General features: G+C 35.2%; 1 protein-coding gene across 9 annotated transcripts in view; it reads left to right on the top strand.

The window, feature by feature from the left end:
• The first annotated feature begins 8159 nt into the window (after positions 1–8159).
• The window catches only part of ETAA1 (ETAA1 activator of ATR kinase), an 83871-nt gene continuing 66909 nt past the window's right edge, over positions 8160–25121 (top strand). For 6 of the 9 annotated variants that reach the window (XR_014234637.1, XR_014234638.1, XR_014234639.1 and 3 more), the window contains exons 1-6: positions 8160–10861; positions 11942–12070; positions 12343–12419; positions 15523–15635; positions 15898–17942; positions 23404–24680. Coding sequence is in view for 1 of the 9 variants with exons in the window: in XM_082356306.1 (XP_082212432.1) it covers positions 10555–10861; positions 11942–12070; positions 12343–12419; positions 15523–15635; positions 15898–17942; positions 23404–23531 (2799 nt within the window). In the remaining 8 variants the exon portion in view is untranslated. The remainder of the gene's footprint in view (positions 10862–11941; positions 12071–12342; positions 12420–15522; positions 15636–15897; positions 17943–23403; positions 24681–25121) is intronic. The other 3 variants (XR_014234641.1, XR_014234642.1, XM_082356306.1) reach the window with 3 other exon arrangements.

Raw genomic sequence — 25121 nt, 5'->3', positions numbered from 1 at the left:
ATTAATAAAGGGGACTGTGGAATATATACATTCATAAGTAGCCTGAATATCTTCCATCTTGCTAATGTGTTCTTCCAAGAAGAAGACAAATACTGCAGAGCATCTGGGAAACGTATTGGAAATTTGGATCATTGGCTGCATAAGCCTTAATCTATTCAAGCAGTAGGCTCATTTGAGAAGCTCAGGCCCTGGCCCTCATATTCAACCTACACATTTGTAAGAGGATAGTGCTCATGAAGGGGGTCCATGGCAGGAGGTTACTGAAGGGTCACTGAAATTCAAGCTGGGTTGTCTTGGAAAGCCAATAGATGTGTGGAGTAAGAAGCCAAAAAGACTCCTTTCTACTTCGACTGTGGCTGTACTGTTATTCTTACACATAGGTTTAGATTCTGGTCAAGTAGGGACAATAAGAAAGAATAAAAATTATTTAGAGAGTACTTGTTCTGTGCTAAACACCATGCTAAATGCTATACATACATCATTTTTATAGTTCTTAAAATGACCTTGGATGGTAAGGATTATTATTCCCACTTACAGCCAGAAAACTGAGAGACAGAGCAATTAGGGGATTTGCCCAGGATCACCCATAGAGCAAACAATAAACTAGGATGTGAAACTGCTGGGTACCTCCAAAGCCAATGCTTTGCTATACCACCTCCTTCTCAGTCTGGAGATGCAGGGCTTTTGAGACCCATTAATAAAAACGTGGATGGTGTCCATTCATTCTTCAACATTCGTCATTAATCCATTAACCAAATATCCTTAGTATACTCCTGTTTTCAGCTGAAATTGTTCATAGTATCCCTTTTCACTATCAGAGGTGTCGTAGTTTGAGTGTTAAATTAAACAGTCCCTCTACATTTAGAAGGACATGTTCTGTGTGTAAGCAGAAACAGAGGCAAGTTGTGTCTCTGCCCTGACTGCAGTGGGTCCAAGATGGCAGCAGCACAAAACCAGCCTCTGCTCTGTTCTTCTCCACCTTACTAGATCAAGTCTGCACAGCTTGCAAGTCTGCACCTCTCCAGGGGCCCTACACTTTCATGTGCATGGGTAAAGGGGAAGAACGAAATTTTCCAAACACAATTTCAGTAGTAATTAGAATGTGTGGGTATGACCTTTGACCTCTGAGATCACCTTCACTGAATCCCACTAGCTACTACTACATCATCCTACTACTACATCATCCTACTACTACTTTCTCAACTTGAATGAGTGATTCCCCCCCACCCCACCTGACTTCCTGTGGAGATCTAGTCCTGACAGTCACAAGCAACTTTCTCCATGTCACACTGGAAAAGCACAAGTTTTCCCTCCTACAACACCCAGGGGATACCTGTAAAAGGGGAAGTCCCTCAAAAAGATCAAGATTATCTAACGTTTCTGAGATGTGAAGTCAACCATGCTCATTTTACAGCAGTATTCTTAGATTATTAAATATAACTCCAGAGAAGAGAAAAGATAAAGTAAAATTTGGAAAACTTTCCAAGGAAACATTAAAAAAAATATTGTGGAGAACTAGACATAAATAAAGGTGTCTTAACTGATTATTTGTAGATTAGCTGTTAGCTATTCTTAAAGCATGTGTAAATTGAAGGCTTTCTTCTTGTGACTGTATCAAGTGAACCCTAAGCTTAAAAAGATATCAACACAAATAATCCACTTTTATATCTTGAAAATTATACAATCTCTTTCTCTGTAGATGAACATTATATTAAGAAAAATTATTTATCATATTAATAGCAAATGTTTTCACAACTTTAAATATGTTCTGTGTAGTCATAATTCAATTAAGATCTTCAAACACAGGCTAGTTCTTCTGATTTGAATGAAAGAAACAATCTATGGGCTATATAAGAGTAATATTTTTTGGCCTTTACCACCAGGAAAACATCTGGTTTTCTGGTCTTAAAATAAACTTATTACTGGTTTTCTTATAAGGGTCAAGAAAAAATCCAGAAAACATCAGCCTAAACAGAAAAACCATCTCTCCCGACATTGCCTAGAGCAGTAACACAAGTAAACATGCGTGTGTGCGCGCGTGTGTGTAATATATGTGTGATGTTGCTGCTTTTCCTGGAATGTTTCTCATTCCTCTCTTGCTAATACAGTTTTAATTCTTAAATATTAATGCAATCAAGGAACTAACCCCTATGGATTATACCTTAAACACAAGGGGTGGCTCATAGTGATATCAAGTTGAAATCTAACACTTAAGAGACTAAAGAATAATACTGTGGTCAAGTCACAAAATAGATATTGCCATAAAAATGTTTAAACTAACTACCATGGCATATTACATTTATTCTTTTCTGCTATTGATAGCTACTTGTATTGGGCTGGAATAAATGACCACATTTCTTTACCAGTATGGTCTTAATGAAAAATTATAGATTATGATTATATTCTTTTGCCAAGTGAGGACTCATGGTTTACTTTTTATGTCTTGACATCAATAAGAAAAGAAAAAGTAGGTTTTTCAAATAAAAAAGTTTATTTCAAATCTCCTATTCTTATTAATAGCTTCTTTCTAAAGTATGAAATATATCTTTTTATTGATATTAGGATAATTTTTCATAACTTTTCCTAAACCTTACCTCAAAATGTTTTAGAACATGAGGCAGACAGGAATATGAAATAACTTTAACAAATCGCTGAATAATAGAGACTGATTGCAAAACTCCATAAGAGTTAGCACCGTACCAAGAGCCCAGGATACAATTCTGGCTCTGCCATCTAGGACAGGGGTGGGCAAGCTGCTGCCTATGGACCAAATACAGCCTGGGGCTTGTTTTTGCAGGGCTCTCTACCTAGAATGGTTTTCAAAGAGTAAACAAGTCCCAAAAGAATATACAACTAAGATAGTATACGGCCTACAAAGCCTAAAATATTTACCATGTGACCTTTTACAGGATTTCCCCTGGTCTAGAAGGTCACAATTTTGTCAGGGAAATGAGATTTGCCTATGTCCAATAATTAGTGAGACACAGAAATTATATAGAATAAACTGAAGGTAAGGTGGGAATTTAGAGAAGAGACATTAATCATTGTGGACCAAAATTACTAGGGAAATTACTAGGTGCAGAGAGTCACCTCTCAAACTTTCTCGTGATCATGAATGACCTGGGGATCTTGTAACCATGCAGATTCTGATTCAGCAAGTCTGGGACAGATTCTGCATTTCTAACAAGCTCCCTGGTGATACCCCGGTTGCTCTTCCACATACTACATTTTAAATAATGAGCATTTAGAGGACAGTGAGTGTTTGGAAATGCCAAGAGTAGCAGGTAAAAGGGCCTGCCTGTTGCTGCACTTAGAAGCCATGGTAACAGCCTTAAAAAAATAGTTCAACAGCAGAATAAATGTACCTGTGTGTTCCATATGTTTCTTGCCAATGAGATGACAACCTCCAGGGACCACTTTTCCCCAACACTGTTACCCGGGTTATTGATACTAGACCAAAGCCACATTCATATGAAATATACCAATCATTTTTTCCAGAAGTCTGAAAGACAGGAAAAACCCTGTTGAAAGGAAAAATTTCTTATCCTGGGAACTGAATCGACATGAGTAGAGTTAGTTTTGTAATATAGACTTTGCAATTTAACTACCTTCTTGTCTATCCTTTTACATTCAAACTGATCTAAAATGTTATTTATAACTTTAATATGTTTTCAATGCTGTAATTTCATTCCTAAACAATCAAAAGCCATTTTCGGCTCTGACCAGAAGATTCTGTATAAATAACCATTCACAAAAGGAAACATTTGCATGTAGGACACTTCAAGCACCCCTAAGCATGCATTTGGCTAGGTTAACTAAAACACTATTAACAGTAGTAAAAATATTAAGAAGACTTTATTTTTACAGTAAATAAAGAAATTTGTAATAGTCTCAGATACAGTTTAAGAGTGTTTTAAAATTATGGTGGCAGAGTGAATGATGTGAATCCTGTTGCTTGAAGAAGAGTCAAGGGCAGTCTTTAAAATCAGGCCATCTTCCTGGTGTTCATAACCGCAAAGACATGTGGATGATGACCGAATTCCATTACAGCCAGGGAAAAGAAAGTTATTAACTTTGAATAAGACATTTTGGGGCTGTTCAGATTTTTTTCCCCCAAGGTTTCACTTAAAGCAGTAGAAAAAAATATCTTTTTAAATTAACTCCATGACACCCACAGACATTATTCCTGGGTAGATACAGGCCCAATGCGGGTTGGTGCCTGAAATGATCAGTGGGGTTGAATTCACTTAGTGGCACTGCTAAGTGGTGCCTGCGGAAACCACAGTGTGCAAAATATATGCCCCACTCCAGAATCTGAGTAACTTGCTCTGCTTTCTCCTAACAACATCCCCAGACTGAACTCCCGATTGTCACTCAGTTAGAAAGGGTCCCTTCCTCCAGTGAAGCTCCCTTTCCCAGCAACTTTCTGATTTCTCAGCCTTAGTAAGTTGCCCCAGGCTTTCTTTTCCTGTAACATTTACAGCTTGGCTTCATTTTTAAACCTGTAACCTATATCTAGTGTAGGACTCTCTGAGTCCAATTCTGAGTGCAATCACTGAATTGGGAGGCTTAAAATTGATGAAAGGTTTGAAAAATAGGTAAGATGAGGAAATGCTGAAGGAAATGAGGTTACTTAAACTGGAGAAAAGAGCATGAGACCTAAGAAAATCAGTGGTATGCTATAGCCAACTCATCCTAGCTATTAAATTTTTAGGAATTTTGTGAGCTGATTGTTAAACACAACCATTAATCACAGGTAAATTATATAAACATATATTACAAACAAAAGTAATACAAAGGAGCACAGGAAATTTTGGGGGGTGATGGTTATGTGTATTATCTTGATTGTGGTGAAGATTTCAGGAAGTATGTTGAGTACCGTAGAGTGATTGCTAGAACGTTGTAAATCTTATTTATTCCATTGTAAAATTTTATGTAAGATTTATCATAAGCCCATTGTTAGTAATTAAACCCTCCATTTCTCTTATGGTATCTATTCTTTCATAGAAAGTGGTAGAAATTTGGAATCTCTATTTTGGAGTGGGGAAGCATGCATTCTCCTAATCAATGAGATTTGTCACTTTATCATGTGACATTGAAAGCTCCTGGTGACCACAGGTTCATGGTGGCACAGTTGGGAACCTCTCCAACAAACTCAATAACTCAGGGGTAGGAGCTAAGAAAGCTAGTGGCATGACTGATCCAAAGTTTGAGGCCAGCAAGGAAAACATACTGGCAGGTTGAGAGGTGAGGAAATTGAGGAAACATAAAACAGGTTATTCTGGAGAACGGGCTGGAAAGACAAACAAATATGGTCCATAGTTTCTAAACTTTTAGGTATTTATAAAATAGTGAGCTGTAAAAAAAAAATAATAATAAAATAAAATAAAATAGTGAGCCAAGAAAAGTTTTTAAAAAATGATTTGAAACAACAGCTGGTGCCCACTATAATTTGTCTCAGGTTCAAATGAATCACTAAAATATTTTAGCTCCCAACTCCATCTTTCAATGGGATTCTGTTACATTCTATTTTGAACTTTTTGAAATAATATTCCTTTAACTTATTATTTTTAAAAAACTGCTCAAATCATTTATAATTAAGCATGATTTTGCCAAAGTTCATAGTAACCTTCTTGTCCTTAAGAATGGTTTTGGTATCACGCTTTGCAAACAGCAATTAAAATAAAAGCATTCTGCAGTGGGTATTTCTCTGTTTCCAATTTGTGCCTTCTAGTAAAAATTGAGAAACAATTAGACCATAACCCTTAAGCCAAAGCTTTGTTTTAGTTCAGCTTTTGTGGCTATAAGGAATACAGACTTACTGGCATTAGCTAGCTCAAGGAAAGGAAGTTTACTGTAAGGGCTCTCATTGAAAAAAAAAAGGAAATGATTGGAATTACAATAGCACCTGGTCTTAGGGACCCTGGAGCTGAATGGTTGTTCAGTTTCCAGTATCTGAAATCTACAAATATTCATCCCAATGATCCTGACACTGCTTCTTTTGGTTCCACTATTAGAAGGTTTCCTCAGAGTTTCTGCCCCCCCCCCCACCCTCCATGTTTTTGCGCAGGGCCCTCTAGCAAATTCTTACTTCAAACCTCCAAGAGGAAATATGATTGTCTCAGTGTATCTTTTTGTAACAGTCAGAGGTGGAGAGTCAACCTATGGATTGGCTCCCAAAGTCAAGAGCCCATCTCTACTCCAATCAGGGTTCACCTGGGCAGCAAGGGGTCTCCATGGAGTAGCTCCCCCAGAAGAGGGATAGACATGGTAGGTGATTTTAATTACAATTGCCAGCAGCAAGGAACTACTGTATAGCACAGGGAGCTATATTCAATATCTTGTGATAACCTATAATGGAAAAGAATCTAAAAACTGAAACTAACACATTGTAAATCAACTATACTTCAATGAAAAAATTCACTAGTTAGTTAATTAATTTTAAAAAGTTGCCAGTAGGTCAGGGCTGAGGAAAAATGGGCCCAAGTGCATTCTGGGGTATATTTAAGAAACACAGTAACAACACTATTAAAAAAATTCTCTAGTCATTTTGTTGCCTATTCAGATTCTGTCAATTGTATCCTGATAGATTTGGAGCTGGGGTAGAGCTCTGTGCACAAAGTGTGCTACGTAATAGGACATTATGATTTTAATTATTTTTTTCTTGAAACAAAGACCTCTTACAATTGGCCATTGATCCGGAAGATAATATCATTATAATATAAGTGACAAGGCAATCACTCCCCAAAAAGCTCCTTAGAAAGGCTCTCAATGTCTCAAATTTTTGCTTAATAATCACTGTTAAACTTATGGATAATTTCTGCAGGTAAAACAAGTCAGAGTTTAACTCTGGTTTATTAAAAAGTTTTTAGTTGTACTAAAACTTACTTATATGTACATGTTATTCAAATGCCTAGAAACTTTATTTTGGCATTTTGAATCATATTGCATTCAGATGTCTACAGGGCTTATCTTTTGTTTATTAAAACATTTTATCCAGAAGTTAAGTGTACTGTATTCATTTCAGGAGTTATATTCAGGAAGCACATTTAATTTGAACTATGTTTAGAACTGTAACAGATTGTGTGAATTCAGTAACTTTAAAACTAAAACTTATGATAGTTTCCTACCACATAATGATTACAGATTACAGCCATCCTGGGGGTGCTAAGGTAACAACACATGTCTGTTTTTTGAGCTCGAGTTGTTCCTTTTTACAAGGGTTACCTGGGCACTATAGAATTTGGACAGTTAGGGGAAATTATTCATTGCTATTTTATTTGCAATATTAATATGCTTTAAAGGATTACTACACGGTTATTACTCCTATAAGCATTATTAAATTCTTCAAACTCTTTAACTATTTTATAAGTGTGAGTTAGACGTTTTTAGGATAAATTCGGTCTTAGATAGCTATGATGCCATTTATTTAAGAAAGTGTTGTAGTAGACATTTGAGGTTTTTTTATTCTGCTTCTGGAATTCTTGGTCAGTTGAGAGGTAGGAGAGATCCCAGAGAAAAATTACAGTATTCCTATTAATTTAGACAATTAGAGGCTCGAGAAGTTAATTTGAATTTTAAGAGATGTGACCTCCCAAGCAGTCATATCCAGTTATAAATGTATAAAACCAAATAATGGTTTTAAAATATGTAGATTAAAAACAATCAGACAGGAAGGAAGGGGATAGGGCACAACCATTAAAAGAATGACATAAGATACTACAAAAACTGGTTAGACCCAACTAGGCCCAAGGTGGCGGAAGATCTGACTTCCAGTAGACCTTGAACCTCATTGAAATACATTAGCTAAAGGACACACCCACCATCACCATGACAGGTGCCATGACAGTTCCAAGGCCGACCATAAAAGGCCAAAAAGTGGGCTGTGGCCCAATTCCTGGAAATCCCTGCTCCTTCCCCAAAATAGTTAGAATATTCTTCCCATTCATTAGCCTGTGAAATTACCTAGCCCATAAAAACTAACTACCTCCACACCTTGGGGCACTCTCACTTTCTGAGATGGTCTGCATTCTGCCTATGGAATGTGTATCTCTCTAAATAAACTTGCTTTCACTTTACTTTGGCTCTTGAATGTTTTCCTTTGCAAAGGACCCTCAGTTGGTGGTCCATCCCAGGGCCCATCTCAATCTCATTGCTTGAGACCTGGGACATGACCTTTCTCTCCCGCCATCTTCTCCTGCAACAATGGCAAGAGAAATATTAGTAGAAAGTCAAGTGCTGAGGAAAAAGAAAATAATTATTTGATCACGATGTTTTACATAATTGCTAGAACCTCAAATTTAGGTCTAGGATTCCTGTCAGCCAGACTAAAGAATAAAAACAGAGTAAATTACAAAAAAGCAATATAAATCAGTTCTTCAGTAGAAACAAAGATTTTTCCTTACATTAAAATTTTAGAACATTTTTATTGATAAATATAACATGTATACAGGAAAGTAAACAAAATGACATGTTCAGCTCAATAAATTATCACAAAACCAGCAACTAAAACAAGACAATGAACAAAACCAACACATCAGATACTTCCCCTCCCTCTTGGCTTCTAATCATCGCCTCTTCTCCCTTCCCCAAAGTAACCATTATCCTGACTTTTGTGGTAATCACTTTCTTGATTGTTCTTTATAATTTTATCACTTAAGCTTACATCCCTATACAATATAGTTTAATTTTGCCTATTGGAATTTATGTAAATGGAGTTATATAGTATTCTTGCAGAGGAAGGAGTAGGGGAGTCTGGCTTCTTTTGCTCAAGTTTATGTTTATGAGATTTTTTTCCTTGTTGAAAGGAGCTGTAGTTTCTCATTTTCATTACTTTGTAGGCTTTTGTTGAGCAAATATAGCTCAATATATTTACCCACTCTACTGCTGAAGGGTATTGGGTTGGCTTCCAGTTTAGGGTAATTTTGAATTTACCTGCTAAAATCATTTTTATAAAATGTATCTTGATGCACAAGTCCATGAATTTCCATTGGTTATAGCCCTAGGAATGGAACTGCTTAATCAAAACCCGTTTTCCAAATTGTTGGACCAAGTCATACCCTCACCAGCAGTTCCGTGACAGTTCCCATTGATTGGGGCCTCTGGCTGTGTGTTAGCTGTGGCTGTGGTTTCATCACTGTTTTACTTACTTGATACCCACCCCTATTGTCAGTCTTTTTAATTTTAGCTATTCTGATGGGTGTAAAAGAGTATCATATTGTGGTTTTAATTTTCATTTTCCTCATTACAAATGAGGTTGAGCAAGTTTTGAGCAAACAAACTTTAGACAAGTTTATTGATCACTTTGATTTTCTTTTGCAGGGACTGCTAAAGCATTATATCTGACCCATTTTTCTTAACAGTGGTCAATCATTTCCTCAGTGATTTACATCTGTTCTTCATATATTTTATATATGGGCCCTTAATTTTGCATATTGTAAATATCTTCTCCCAATTTGTGCCTTGCCTTTCATTCTCTTTAATGTCTTTGGACAGACAGAAGTTCTTAAGTTATGAATTTAATGTAGCCACATTTATAATTATTTTCTTTATAGTTGGTGACTTTTTGTTCCATTTAAAATTCATTTTCTGTAATGAAGACAATTTATGCCACACTGTCTTAACTAACTGGTAGAGATCCAACTTTATTGTTTTTCAGGAGATCTTCAAGAGTTCCTTGGATATTTTTAGCCTTTTGCATTTCCATGTTCATTTTAAAATAAACTTGCCATATTACACACATAGATACACACACCTACTGCCATTTTGAATGGACTTGCATTGAATCTATAGATAAATTTGGGAAGAACATCGTAACAATATTGAGTCTTGCAACCTATGAACATAGTATAATTCTCCATTTATCAGGTCTTCAATTTCTTTCAAAAATATTTCATAATTCTCTCTGTAGGGGTGTTGCAATCTGGTTAAATCTATTCCTAGTTAATTGATACCTTGTATGCTACTATAAATCATATTTTTTTTAAAAGTCAATGTTACATTTATTATTAATCTATTGAAACATGATTGATCTTCGAATATTGACTTCATATCAGCAACTCTGTTAATTTATGAATTTAATAGCTTTTCCTACATGTTTTGATTTTCTATGCACATATCCTCCATGAAAGAAGTTTCATGCCTTCCTTCCTAATCTATACCTTGTATTTCCTCTTCTTCGAAATATTAAACCCCACAAGAACCTGAATCCGAGTAAACTCAATACAGAGATGCCAGTGGATTCTTTCCACATCGCATGCTCTCACTCTCAGCTATGGTGGCCAGACGGCTGTCCCTTAGCAACCAGTTCCTATCCTGACGAATCCGAGCAGAGTAGAGCAGGTTCGCGATGCGGGCTTCCGAAGCGCCCGCTCGCACCCTGGCCGCCCCGCCCCTCGTCCGGACGCAGCCAATCAGAACCCGCCTCTTACGAGCGTCCCACCGGCCAAAATGGCGGCGGCCGTTGGTGTGGGGTCTCGGTTGTAGTTCCGTTGCTCTATTCCTCCCGTTGCAAAATGTGAAAAGAGAAGCGGCTGGTGGAGGGCGTCCTACGCAATGAGTCGGCGAAGGAAATATGGGGACAGCCCTGGCCTGAAGAACACGCCGCGCAAAGCGGCGGCGACTGAGGAATGCAGCTCGGTGGTCGAAACGGGGAAGAGGCGGCTGAGGTCGGCCCGCGGTTCAGGGCCCTGTGGGGCTGGAGAGAGGCCTCCCCGGCCCCTGCCGCAGCAAGAGCAGCCTCCAGTAGCCGCTTCGTGCAGTAAAAGTAACCCCGAGGGTGAGACGTGGGCAGCGGGGCCTCCCTGGGCTTCGGTGCCGCAGCTTCAGAAGCCAGCTCGTGACCGGGAAACCCCGGGTGCAGGTGGGAGTGGAGTCTGAAGTTGTGTTTTCTTTCCCTGGGCTTCTCCCTCGTGAGCCCAAACTTAACGCGACACCACTCCCCCAGGGCTTTCATCCCCGAGTGTGAGCACTGCCCCGCTAGGCGTGACAACCCACTTGTCGCTCCTGCCACAGGAATAGATTGGGGGGTTTACCTGTTGGAGGGAGGAAGGCTAATTTGTAGGCTCTCCTCCAGGCATCAACAGTGGCAGAGCGAGGAGATATAATATCTTGTGCCTTCTGCTTATTCCTACGGCAATTATTTCCCCTTAAACTTTTTGCCCTGATCTGACTTAGAGAAGGGGCCGTGTGGAATATATAGCTATCTCTATCCTCAAAGCCTTGGTGATGTCTCAACTCGTTATGAATAAACCGGAAGTTCCTTTGTATAATGTCCCTCATAGTAGGAAACCCAGGGCCCCTGAGTATTTCATTCTGATCACTTTTTGGTGTTCAATTTTTTTCTAATAAATCCTGGTAGGAATTGAAACTCATATAAGAGCTCTTTCCTAGAGCATGTTCTTAAAATACAGCTTTTTTTACCTTGTTTTTAGATTGACAAAGCAGTTGCAGAATAAACAAAAACAAAAAGTGATACTAGGCAAAACTTAACCAAGAAATGGCTCACTGAAGCTTTTTAAAGTAATTAGTGTAGTTGGATAGAGTTGGCAAAAGGAAGCTAAACATAGACTTTTTCTGAAGTTTCTGTTGAAATGCTTTTGATTTTTGAAATGTTTCTGTAAATTACAGGTGGTTCCCAAAACCTCCTAGTTCCAGGGGTAATGAATGGAATGACTAAGTTATACAGTATTGTACATTTATAGAGCTATTAGATTGTCTTAAAATACTTGCTGTTTACAATGTCAAACTTATGAAGTACTACAGGGATTTTATGTGAAACATTTCAATTGTGGCTAAAGTAATATAATCATCTCTGGGAAAGAAATTTATAATTGGACTCTAAAAAAAATTTAGTCTAAGCTGGTATTTAACATCGGGGTATTATGAAGTAAAGTAATGCTTTAAAATGCAACAATTGTTATTTTAATCTTTTTTTATGTAGAAATGTATGAAACACCAAAAAGAATGCTGCAAATGGATTTATTGTCATCTACCTTCAGTTCTCCTAATGATCCAGATGGACAGAATGATATCTTTTGGGATCAGAATTCTCCAATGACAAAACAGTTAGGTAAGTTGTTAAAACATTTTTATCTGGATGAATATTTGATTAATGATTAGGATTTAACTGTAGAATCTCAGTCGGGTATCCACATCAGGAACTTTTATACAGCAAATGTTTTTCGAGAATATTAAGTGATCATGTTGCTGTGATATGCGTGTAATGTCAGAATGCATAGTGATCTAAGCCATGCTAATTAAAATTGTGTTCTAAGACGTGACCACTATTTTTAAAAATTAGTTTTTTGTTTTTAATTTATAGAAATGTCTTTGTTTCTTTAGGTAAAGGAAGAAAAAAGCAGATTTACACCACAGATAGTGATGAAATCTCACATATTGTTAAGCGTATTGCTCCTCAGGTAAATATCAGTATTTTATAGTTTATTTTAAAACAGTGAAAATATGCCACTAAGTTTTTTTTTAATAGTTCATTTATGTGAAAAATATTTCATCTTATTCAATTCTCTTTTCTAAAAACAGAGCAGCAAAGATTATTTTTACCTTTTCTACCACTGGAATGCATGTTTTGAAAAAAGGACCATAATTTAAAATTGGTAATATATATTTTCCTAAGCATATATATATACTTTTTTAGAATGATGATTTTTAACTAGAGCTTTGTGTTTATTTTGTTTTTAATGTTATTTAACAATATATGGTATCATTTTTCAAGTTACTAAAAGAGTAGAATCAGACAATAAAAGTTTAAACTTCTAAGTTTTTTGTGATGGGTATTTTTTTTTCCTGTCTGTAGCACACCTTTTCCTCATTGAAACTGCTTTTATTAATGCTTGTTGGCTTATAATATCATCAAGAAACATAAAAATGGAAAAAACATTGGATTTGGAGTTAGTTCTCAGTCTGCCTCCTATGCTGGATGACCCTAAGCAAGTCACTTAAACTCTCAGAACTTTAGTTCATTCAGCCATTAAAATAGAATTATTACTTGTATTGCTCTCTTTCTTGGATTATTATGATGACTGAATTGGATAAAAATTCTATGTAAACTACAGAGCACTACAAATGCTAGGTTGAAGTTAATTATGATAGTTAAATGATTTGCTATAAAAGAACTGTATTCAAAAATTTCTTCTTTATTTCAGCTCTTGTAATGCTTGAGTGTAAGAGAAGTATAAGTTTAGGTCAACCTCTGTTCTGGACCTCTTTCCTTTCTCTTTTTCTTATTTAGCAACATTTAAATCCAGAAAACATCCAGTTTTTGCTTAGTGTCTTCTCCATAGGAAGTTTAGTATTTTTCCTTGAAATGCTCTTGGATAGTGACTATATGTTGACCATAAACAAGAGATGACACTGGCCCAAACTGTGGTTGCAAGGATCACCATCATCCAGGTGGAGGAGACAGGAAATAAAGTTTTTCTTAGCAACTATAAAACATCCAGAATTACAACTAACACAGTCAAAACAACTCTGTTGCTACTAGCTCTACATTCCATGTTTGACATGTCATAGAAATGCATTTTACATACAGTTCATTAGTTAAATAGCCTTTATACCATACACTACTTGCTTCATAAGTTAACAATAGATCTTCATTAATTGTGGGTTTCACATGAAAGAAGCATTATAAAATGTGTTTGGGCTGGCCAGCCTCAATAGTGATAAAAAGAGAGTTGAGTAAATTATTGGACTCTTTACCTAAGTGGGCTGGAAATAATAGCTCACATAAAGAAATGGCAACAGTATGCAAGTGGTAACTTGTGTATAAGAAAAAGTACAGTGAAATTAGTTGCTTTTAAATATTACCATTTTCACCTGAGCACTTTTAAAGCACATAAATCTTTGGTAATATCAAGGTCTTCTTAAGAACTTGTCATTTTCTCAGAATGACATATTCATGTTGTTTATTTTTTAGGTGAGTTACCCTCCTCAAATAATTATTTAAGTCACCTTAATAGTTCCAGAGATGACATTTTTTAAAATTTGTACTTTTAATTGGTCAGTCATTTTGCTTTCTTCAGGGATACTTTTTGTATAATGTTGTTCTTTGAAGATGGTGTATATTTTTCCATCATTTTTACAACTCTGCACAGTATACTCTAGGATATGTGCTTAGATACCTTTTACAGTACCTGGATTGTAATTATTGTAATTATGTAAGTATTGATGAGGAAATTTTAAAAATATAACATTTACAAATACTATAAAAAATATATAGGACCCATGTATATATATAACTAGATGTATAAAGTTATCATACTTTTATATTCTAAAAATGGAATGAATTTAAAATTACTTGGTAAATGGACCAAAAAAAAAATCCATAATTAAATCATTAAGAATGTTATTTTTCCCTAAATTCAAGATTGTTGAAACAAAAGGGAAAATATGTATTGCGTCTAAAATCAAAATTATTGCTTTCCTTGGGTATTTTGCAAAGCTAAAATCTACTAGGCTCAACTGGACATCTAAGAAAACTGCTTGTTGATTGAGGATTTTGAAGTACCAAGTTGTAGGTATCTTTTCACCTAACTTTCTAGTGAATAAACATGAACTGGCATCTTTATGCTCAGCATTTTGCTAGATGCTGAACTATCAGGAATAGTCCTTGCCTTCAAGTAATCTATAATCTAGTGATAAGATTATTTTAATTTGTGTGATAGTTGCTTGTTTATGCTCATTCTAGGTACTATAAAAATAGAGTAGAAAATGATTAACTTGTTTAATTTATTGGTTTGGTTTGTAACTAATACACAATTTATTCTCTAATTTTATGCATGATCAAGTGACTGAAGGGTATAGCAGAAAGATCCAGGACTAAAATGGCTTTTTTCTAGCCTTAATACTGTTAAACTTCTTTACCTGCTTTCTCTACTTACTTTTTGTTCTTATCCCTCATTCACAGCATCAGTTCTAACCTTGCATTTATCTCTAACTTGGTCCTGATTTAATTCTAAGTTGTCTTAATTCTACCTAAGTGTTGTCAGTTAAGGTCAACATGGATTGTCCCAACTTTAGATAAGCATTATAATGGGGATAGGGAAAATTTGGAGAATCAGGTGATACAGAAAATACTCCATATGTATCTCTCTTTATTCAAAATTCTAATGATTCCTGCTACATGGTTTATTTCTGATACTAATGTTTATTTTATGAATATCTTATGACGACTGAAATAAGTTGTTCGGTTTTCTTTTGATAAAAACATGTGCTTTTACTGTTGAATATGCATTTCCTAATTAATTAAATTCTTAAAAACAAAATTTTTTTGAAAATAAGGAATTCACAATTCTGAGTGTTTTCATTCCCAGAAACATAAATAGATCACTTCTTGCAGCTTGTTAGTGCTGTCCTCCATCTTCTCATTGTTTTGGAGTTTGTTTAGTAGCTATCACCTTACCAGAAATTATTGCTTTAAGAAAATAATTCAGCATAATTAAAGTGGATTTTTGTTTGGTTGGTTTTGGTACTTTTACACCTCTTTTTTTCCCCCTTCTGCCAAAGGATGAGAAACCAACAACAGACTCCATGCTGGGCGTGTGGATTGGTGCAACTGCTATTCCTTGCACTCCTAGTGTAGCAAAAGGAAAATCAAGAGCAAAACTCAGCTGCGCAAAGTAAGTTCAAACTTTGCAGTTTTTCTAACATTCAGTGAAGTAAATATTTTTAATATTCTGTTTTGGTTTTGTGAATATGTCAAAATGGTTATAAATTATTTTCCTAAATTTTGACATGTAAAATTTTGACTTAAAATAATTATAATATCAGTATGTGTTAAAACTTCTGAGTTTTAACATTAAAATATGTTAAATAACAACTGAATATTTATGACTTTTAGAACTTTACTTAGTTGTAATTTTTAAAATGTTTGTTTAATAGGTTAAAATCACAAAATCAGGAGGAGGAACTTATGAAATTGGCTAAGCAATTTGATAAAAATATGGAAGAGCTAGATGTGATTCAAGAGCAAAACAAGAGAAATCATGATCTTATCCAGATGATTTCAGAAGCAGAGACTTTAAATAATTACAGAGATAGTGTACAGACGCAGTTGCTACATGATATAGTTCCTGAAATCGATAATGCTATGATAAAGAAGCCAGTGAAAGAAAACAGGATATTTGTAGTAAATGATCAAAATAGCAGTCAGAAGCCATTTGACCAAAACGCTGAAGCAGCCTTTATCGCCATTTTTGATGGTTCTACTCAGAAATGTAGTGGACGGTTAAGCCAAGATCTGTCAGATGCTTTCTTGAACACCAGTAATACTACCTTTGGAAAGAAAAACGCTTTGAAAGAGGAGAACATCATTACTAATGAAACTCTGGTCACTGAAAAACTGCCAAATAAAACCAAAGGATCACTTTCTCGTCAAGTAGATAATCCTGGAATGACAAAATCACATGTGACTTCCTGTACTAAGGAACCAGGAGCTTTTAATAAGCACATTGATACATTTACTACCAGTGATTTTGAGGATGATTGGGAAAACTTACTAAATAATGAACCTTTTGTTATGCAAAATATTGAAGTGTCTGAACTTTTCCCTGCCCCTGAAACAGCCCAGATTACTGATCAAAAGGAAATTTGTACCTTTAACAGTAAAAATGGTAAAAGTAAGTCAGGAATGAATACAAGTCTAGATACCAGGTTAAGAGATTCAAAAATCTTACAACATCTTCCTTCAAAGACATGGAACAGTGAATTAACAGATGCTGCAAAATACAGATTTTCACCAAAGCCGAATGATAAACCAAATAAATTATCATCCACTGGAAATAAATTGGAGAAATCTTTTAATACAATTGTTGTTCAAGACAAAATTCAAGACTGTGCAGTTGCATCTAATCTGGCAAAAGTAAATGAAGATACTCATATTAAATTTACTTCTAATGTAAATGCTTCTGAAAAAAAGTCTACTTTGAACCCAGGATGTTCTGATGAACAAAAAAATAAGTCCATTTTTAATCAGTCTTTGAAGGCACCTACTAATGTCGAGCCTTTAGGCTCTGCAACTTTGGGCAATAAAACCAGTGTTTGTAACCCAAATCAGACTAATGCGTCAAAGCTTAGTTCTTTCTTTGATGATTGGAATGATACATCATTTACCAATGAAATTGTTAAAGCCTGTCATCACTTAGAGAATACCTGGGAAGCAGATGATGTAGATGATGATTTATTATACCAAGCATGTGATGATATTGAAAGACTAACTCAGGAACAAGACATTAGAGTGGACAGCAAGACATCAGAAAGTGTACTTGGGATCAATAATAGTTCTAAACATGGAGCCAAAAATGTGTTTACTACACCTAAACAAGGAAGTCAGTTGGTGCAATCAAAGCATTTGAATCTGAACAGCGTTTCAGTGCAAACATCTTCATTGACAGATAGCTTACAAATAAATAAATCAATGAAGATGGAGAAAAGGGAAATTTGTGGAAATTCTCCCGGATTTTTAGGTGCCACGACAAATTTGACTATATATTCTAAGAACTCAAATTGTCAGATCAATAATCTGCATGTCTCTTGGAATAACACTGATGTTCCAAAACAAGTGAATAGTTCCAAATCGGTTCTTACAGGAAGTTCAAGTTTGAATGTGAGTTCAGATCATGTGAGTACAGAAATTGCTGCTAATAAGAAGAAATTGAGTACTCCACATCTGTCGCATAGCACCGTAACAGATGAAGCTCAGAGTGACCTTAACAGAACAGTGAGATTTTCTAAGTACACGTTTATAAAGATGAAAAATTCTCAGATTCTTTCTCAGTTTAATAACAATTGTATAACAGGAAGTATTTCTGGTACCAAAATCACACAGGGTTTGCAGAAAAATAAAACTGTCAACCCATTATGTGGGAAGGCTTTTCAACAGCAGTCTTTGGTGAAATTTTCTGAATCTTTGAAACAAACTTCAAAAGGTATGTATGAAATAATTTTCTTTGAAAAGTAACCAAACTAGTTATTTGTTGTATTGAATTTGCATAACATACAAGTTAAAAACTATGATGTTTAACTAGAAGTCTTAAAGTGATTCTTAAAAATAATGCTGGAAAAAAAAATGCTGGAATATACAAACACTGGGTGATTTATGTTTTTAAAAGACTGCATCGAATTCTTTGCCAACATTTAATACAGTGACTAGTGTATAGTAGGCACTCGATAAGTATGTGTTGAATGTTTTCTGAATCATTTCCTGGAAAATTTTACTTATCGATTCTTGTATTATTGTGTGAAGATTCCTTGTGTTCACTAAATATCTCATTGTTTTAAAATTTGAATAATCTTACTCCTGTGTTTAGCAGAATATTGAGGTGAACAATATTTGAAGATTTAGAGCATTCTAATTAAATGCCTTTGCTAGAATACCATCTGATATAAAACTGTTAGTTATGATGGTTAGAATTGTAATTTACTTACTCAGTACATCCTGTGATCTTTGATTCTTTCCAGTTCTTTTCCCCAGTTCTCCTTTCTATCAAGTTCCATTGTTTCTACCTCAAAAAATATATCTGAAAACTGTACACTTTTCTCACTGTCTCCTGCTACCACCCTTATCCAAGCCAACGGTTCCTGACTGGACTACTACAGTTCTTTTACCTGTTCCCTGTCAATTCTAGTCTCCAAACAGCAGAATCATCTTTTAAAACAAGATAAAAAATAAAAACAAATATGGCATTTGTCTGCTTAAAGACAACCTTCAGCCACTGTCCATCCTATTTCAAATAAATCCAGACTTTACCCTGTGATCTACAAGGCCCTGGATTATCTCTCCTTAACCTTCCTGTCCTCTTTTTTTGCCTTACCTATTAGGCTTCAGCTATGTCAGCTGTATTTCAGTTCCTCAAACAGAATAGGTTCTTTTCTAGTTCAGGAGCTTTGACTGCTAGGCCCAGCTAACACTGCTTCCCAGCATGTGACCCCCACCCCTCCTTTGGCTGGTGCTTTTTTTTTTTAAATAAATTTATTTATTTATTTATTTGTGGCTGCGTTGGGTCTTCATTGTTGCACGCGGTCTTTCTCCAGTTGCGGCGAGCAGGGGCTACTTTTTGTTGCGGAGCATGGGCTTCTCATTGTGGTGGCTTCTCTTGTTGCAGAGCATGGGCTCTAGGCACGTGAGCGTCAGTAGTTGTGGTGTGTGGGCTCAGTAGTTGTGGCTTGCGGGCTCTAGAGCGCAGGCTCAGTAGTTGTGGTGCGTGGGCTTAGTTGCTCCGTGGCATGTGGGGTCTTCCCGGATCAGGGCTTGAACCCATGTCCCCTGCACTGGCAGGTGGATTCTTAACCACTGCGCCACTAGGGAAGTCCACTTGGTGCTTTTTTATCCTTAGGTCTCAGTTTCAGTATTGATATTACTATCTCACAGAAGCCTTCCTTCAACAGTCTATAAATGCTGTCCTTGTTATTTTCAGTCATCTCTCTTATTTGCTTCATTTCTTTTGTCACAGTTTGCAATCAAATATTGATAACTGTCTGTCTCATCAATGAATACCTAGGCCTACCACAGCAGCTGCCAGTTAGATGTTTAATAAATATTTGAATGAACATCATGCAATATAATGTGAAAAGTCTGTCATTCACTGATACTGTAGTAGTTTTTAAAAGGGAATATTTCTGGCATAACTGCATGTGCTTCTTAATGCCCAGGGCTCTTCACCAGAAACCTAGTGCCCCCACATGCATACGCCAAATCTGCTGGCTCTTTTCTGTTTATCCTTTAAAACCCAGTGCATTTCTAACCACACAGAGTGATTAAGATTCGCTTTCTCTGGGTTTCTCCAATACCCAGTGCTAACTTCTGTTACAGCATTTACTATGCTAGCTTGTAATGATAGATTTCCTTAATCAGTCTCCCTCACTTGGGGCTAAATATTAGGATTCTTACCTATTATGGAGATCAATGCTACTATGGTAAGGGAGTTTTTAGTTTCTTTTACCATGATTGTTGTCTGTTTAGATGATGCTTTTGTTGGCATTATTGCTACAACTTTCCTATTTAAGTGATCCTTCCCTTTAAAAAAAATTGTAACAGTAATATGTAGTTTTATAAAAATAAAGAAAACAGTATAGATTAATTTGAAGTAAAAAGGTAAGTCCTCTATTTCTCCTTTCCTCCAACCATTCCTCAGGGAAATTATATAGTATACACTATCTGGCAACTTGGTTTTGCTTTCACTTAATACATTGTAACTATCTTTTCCTGTTAGTACATATAGATTTGCTTTAGTCCTTTGAGTGACTACATAGTATGTCATTATATGGATGTACCATAATTTATTTAACTGTTTCTCTGTTGATGGAGGTTTAGTTTGATTGCAGTTTTTTGCATTATAAACAACAGTACAGTCCTCCAGTGAATATTCTTCTACATAAATTTACACACACTTGTGTGATTGTATGTTAATTACTGAAAATTTATGTAAGGTTCAGAATGTATTAAATTTTGATGGATATCTCCAAATCGTACCCCCAATCGCATCAATTTATATTCTTATCAACACTGACAATGAATACTTCTCTACATTGTCACCGAAACTAGAAACGTTGAAGCTTTAAAATTGTTGTCAGACTATAATAGTCTAAACATTTAAGTTTATGTTTAAATAAGTGTAATTAATTGAAGCATGTTTCCAACATGAATTTATTTACTTCTAGTTGTAATTCCATTAAAAACTAAATCTCTCTGGAATATTTGAGTTTTTCCAAAACTCCTGTCTTATCTGCATTTTTTTATGGATGGATAATCTGCCTTTCAGTTTACTTTACAATTTTTCTGTTAAGTTTATTGATAGTGCCTGATATTCTAATTAATATTAACGTTGTTGATATTTTCTGTTGTTTCTATTTCCTCTTACTTTGGTATAGCAAGCTGCTCTCCAGGAAATATCTTTGAAACAAAACCCTTCTAACCACCTCATTGCTTTAAGCTAGGTTTGGCTAACTGTGGCCTGTCCAAATCCAGCCTGTATAGCCTGTTTTTGTACAGCCAGCATACTAAGATGAGTTTCACATTTTATTTGTTTATTTATTTTTGGCCGCATTGGTTCTTCATTGCTGCGAGCGGGCTTTCTCTAGTTGTGGCGAGCAGGGGCTACTCTAAGTTGCGGTGCGTGGGCTTCTCATTGCGATTGGCTTCTGTTATTGCGGAGCACGGGCTCTAGACGTGCAGACTTCAGTAGTTGCAGGACGCAGGCTCAGTAGTTGCGGCACACGGGCTCTAGGGCGCGTGGGCTTCAGTACTTGTGGCGCGTGGGCTCAGTAGTTGGGGCTCGCAGGCTCTAGAGCGTAGTCTCGGTAGTTGTGGCGCATGGGCTTAGTTGCTCCACAGCATGTGGGATCTTCCCGGACCAGAGATCAAACCCATGTTCGTTGCATTGGCAAGCGGATTCTTAACCACTGCACCACCAGGGAAGTCCCACTTTCACATTTTAAGTGGTTGAAAAAAATCAAAAGAAGAATAATACTTCATGACTTTTGAAAACTATATGGAATTCATACTTCATTGTCCATAAACAAAGTTTTATTTGAACACAGCCACATCATTTACTTATATGTATCGTCCATTGCTGTTTTCATGCTACAAGGACAGAACTGAACAGTTGCAACAAGAAATCACATGCCTCTTAAAGGTTAACATACTTTCTGGCTTTTTACAGAAGAAAAAAGTTTCCTGACCCCTGCTTTGGGATTAAGATTAAAAAGAGCCACTCTTGCTTTGTACCTCGCAATAGTTTGAGACCTTGCTATGTGTTTTTATTGCAGATTGTGTTAAAGGAAGTGCTGATGGGAGAAATGAATGACTCTGTTGAAATCAAATTTGCCTAATGAGACTTTATTAATATCACAAAACCAGCTGTAAGGCCAGTTTTAGGGAGCTATGTTCTTTTCTGCCATCATGGATTATTAACCTATTTTCCTTCCAAATTTATGGTCAACTGAATGTAAATTGTGTGTGTGTATTCTGAGTTTCTTGTGTTTCTCAGCTTTCAGGCTAAAATAATAGATAAATTAGTCAAGCAAATTTTAAAGTACATTTGAGTATTATTCTCTAAGAAAAAATAGGTACAGTCTGTGAGATAATTGATTTAGAAAATAAAAGGCAACAGAATCATCCAGGGAGTTTGAGATATATGTCTCTTACCCTGAACACCTTCTCTCATTTCTGATTATACTGAGGAAGGAAGGGGAGACAGATGGTATATTTTGAGTAAATGTATACCTTAGTTAACAAGAGAAATGTCATAACAACTAAATTCTGAACCTCTGTCTAGATGTCAGTGTAAATAATATTTCTCTGCTGACAGTGCTGCAAATTCTTATTTACTTCTCTGAAAGGTAGATTTTACAACATAAACAGTTTTACCAATACACGGTCACTTAAATATGTATTAGGATGATGGGCTTGATTTTAAAACATTATTTAAATGAGAAAATAGGTTTGCTAATTTTAGAGTTTGATTTTTATAGCATTATATAGATAATCTAATATTTTAGCCCAGAGTGACTTAACTGTGGAATTAATTTTATTAGAACTCAGAATTTTGGTAGAGGCAGAATTGGATGTGTTATTAAAATAGAACTTTCTCATTTTCATTTATCTAATTTAAAACATTGTTTATTTTTGTATATATATTGTATATATCTGAAGTATACACTAAAGTGTGTTGCATAAGAATATATCAGAATGATTCATATTTTATATATTAAAAGACATTCATATTGAAAATTTTATTCAGCTACCCTGCTTCTTGAAATAGTTTTCCAATGTTTGTAGAAAATATATCTTCTGAATAAAAATATAATATCTGACAGTGAGTTACATGTTTATTGACATGACAGATTTCACTCTATTACTCCAAAATATTTTTCCTGGATAGCTGAAATGAAAATCTTGGAGTTCTATAGAGGAAAAAAAGTAGGAGTAGGAATATTAACATAGGATATCTTATAGTAAAAATATACTCTTTGAGGTGTTGGTATCTAATTTAATGCATTATATTTTGACTACTTTTCTATTACAATTTATATAACATTTAAAATTCCAATTTGTTTTTAAAATATATTCATTTATTGGTTATATAAATTAGATGTCATTGTTTACAAAAATTATTTGCTGGGTAGTCAAAATGTACAGGTTTTAATCAAATGGATTTTATCTCACTGTGAAAAGAGTGCATCAAACAGATTGATCAGTGCTTGATTTTATTTTGGCCTAGAGCCTTGTACTGTACTGTATCTGTACTTGTAGTCTTATATTTAGTGAAGTATAGTTTAATAACGAAACCAATGTAGCAAATCTGGGTAATAAAAAAGTAAAAATAAAAACTTATTCAGAACAACTATATAGTCTGTAAAGCTAATACCTATATTTGGTTTCGTTTTTAGAGGAAGAAGAGAAAAATAGAAAGTATTCTCCTGAAGAAATTCAGAGAAAAAGACAAGAAGCACTGGTTCGAAGAATGGCCAAAGCACAGGCATCATCTGTAAAGAAAGACAGCTCCCACTTAACTTGATTTCTTTAATGAAATGTTACTTCAGAGGTAACAAAGACAGTTGATAACTATCTATGATAGGAAATATTTTTTCTTGATTTCTCTATGAGAAATTTAATGCTGAGTTATAAAGCATGGACTTCTACTTTATTTAATAAATCAGTGTTTACAATGGTCAATGAAACCTTTCCTTGGAGATGTATGTGAAAGTAATTGCATGTAAGTTTTGGAAATTCAGGAAAGTTAGCAATTATGTAGTAGAATCATACAGAGGAAACTAGTTTTATTTTTAAATACTGTGATTGCAGAGGATCATCAAAAAATAGATAATCCACTTAATTTTTATTGTAATAAGTCTTTTCCTAATACAAAGCTTCAACTTACTAATAGAGACTATTTCTTCATAGCTTTATTTTCAATAACTGTTCCTTAAGGTTTTTATACGTTTCTGAATTTTAATTAATACTTCCATATTCTTAGGAACATGTTTGGTAGGAAATAAAGGACTTCATAAGAAAATTACTATTTTCAATTCCTAGTTTGTAATAGATGTGAATTTAAAATTTTCTAAAATGTAGTACATTTTGGAAACTTCCCACCATTTTTAGGGAAAATGCTGATTTAAGAAGTTTAGTTTTGAAAGAAGAATGTGGATTAGCTATATAAGTAGTGTACCATCAGTAACATTTAGAACTGTCAGAAACTTTAGATATCATCTGGTCCGGCTTCTTCACTGTATAGGTGAGAAATGAATACTGTTATTCCAAAAGTCAGAAGGCAAGTTGGAGCTGTGCTAGGATTAGAATGATGTCTTTCATTCTAGTGGATACCTAGGCAAATGGTACCATTTGCTTCAGAGTATTAATTAGTACCTAAAATAACTTGTTTGTGGGCGCATTAATTATTTTATAGTATAAAACTTAAAAAAAGTAACTAAAATACATTAAGCGACTGATAATAATGCTTATTGTTTCTTGTATTAAAGAATTAACCATTCCAGGATATAAAAAATGAGAATCTTTTTTCAATTTTCCTATAACTATGTAATTTTCCCTTGATTAATTTACTGACTTTGCTAATTTGTTCTTCTCTGTTACTCTCTTTTTAACTTTTGCTTGTTTGGAATTTGCGAAGCCAGAAGTAAAAATCTTAGCTGAGGGCATAAGGACGGTAAGAACGCTTTATTTATCCCAAATGGCTTTAGGAGACCTGACGAAACTTATAAATGTGAAACACCTATGAGGGTGTTCACCACTATTCAGGTATCTTAGAGCTATGATAATATCAAAGTAATTAAATGCATTTTAAGGTATTGCTCTATAGAGATACATAATTTTGAAAATTGTATTTTCATATAAACAGTGGAGTAACACATTCTAGGTAATGTTTATTATTTGCCTAAGAATATATAAAAAAGTATCTAAATAAATATAGATAGTTTTTCTATGTAAGAAAATGAAGAGCTGAGAATCTATTTATCTTTTTCTAAACTGGCTTCACTGTGTTCTTACTACTCTTTGGATATCTCTACTTTTGCTTAAGCTCCCCCCTGCCTACCACTTGATCTCTCTAGAATGGCTTTAGCCTATTCTGTCCAATCATTAAGACTCA

Source organism: Balaenoptera borealis, assembly GCF_965194805.1.
Source record: "Balaenoptera borealis genome assembly, chromosome: 15".
Taxonomy (NCBI): Eukaryota; Metazoa; Chordata; class Mammalia; order Artiodactyla; family Balaenopteridae; genus Balaenoptera; species Balaenoptera borealis.
This window is presented reverse-complemented; position numbering and strand designations above follow the sequence as displayed.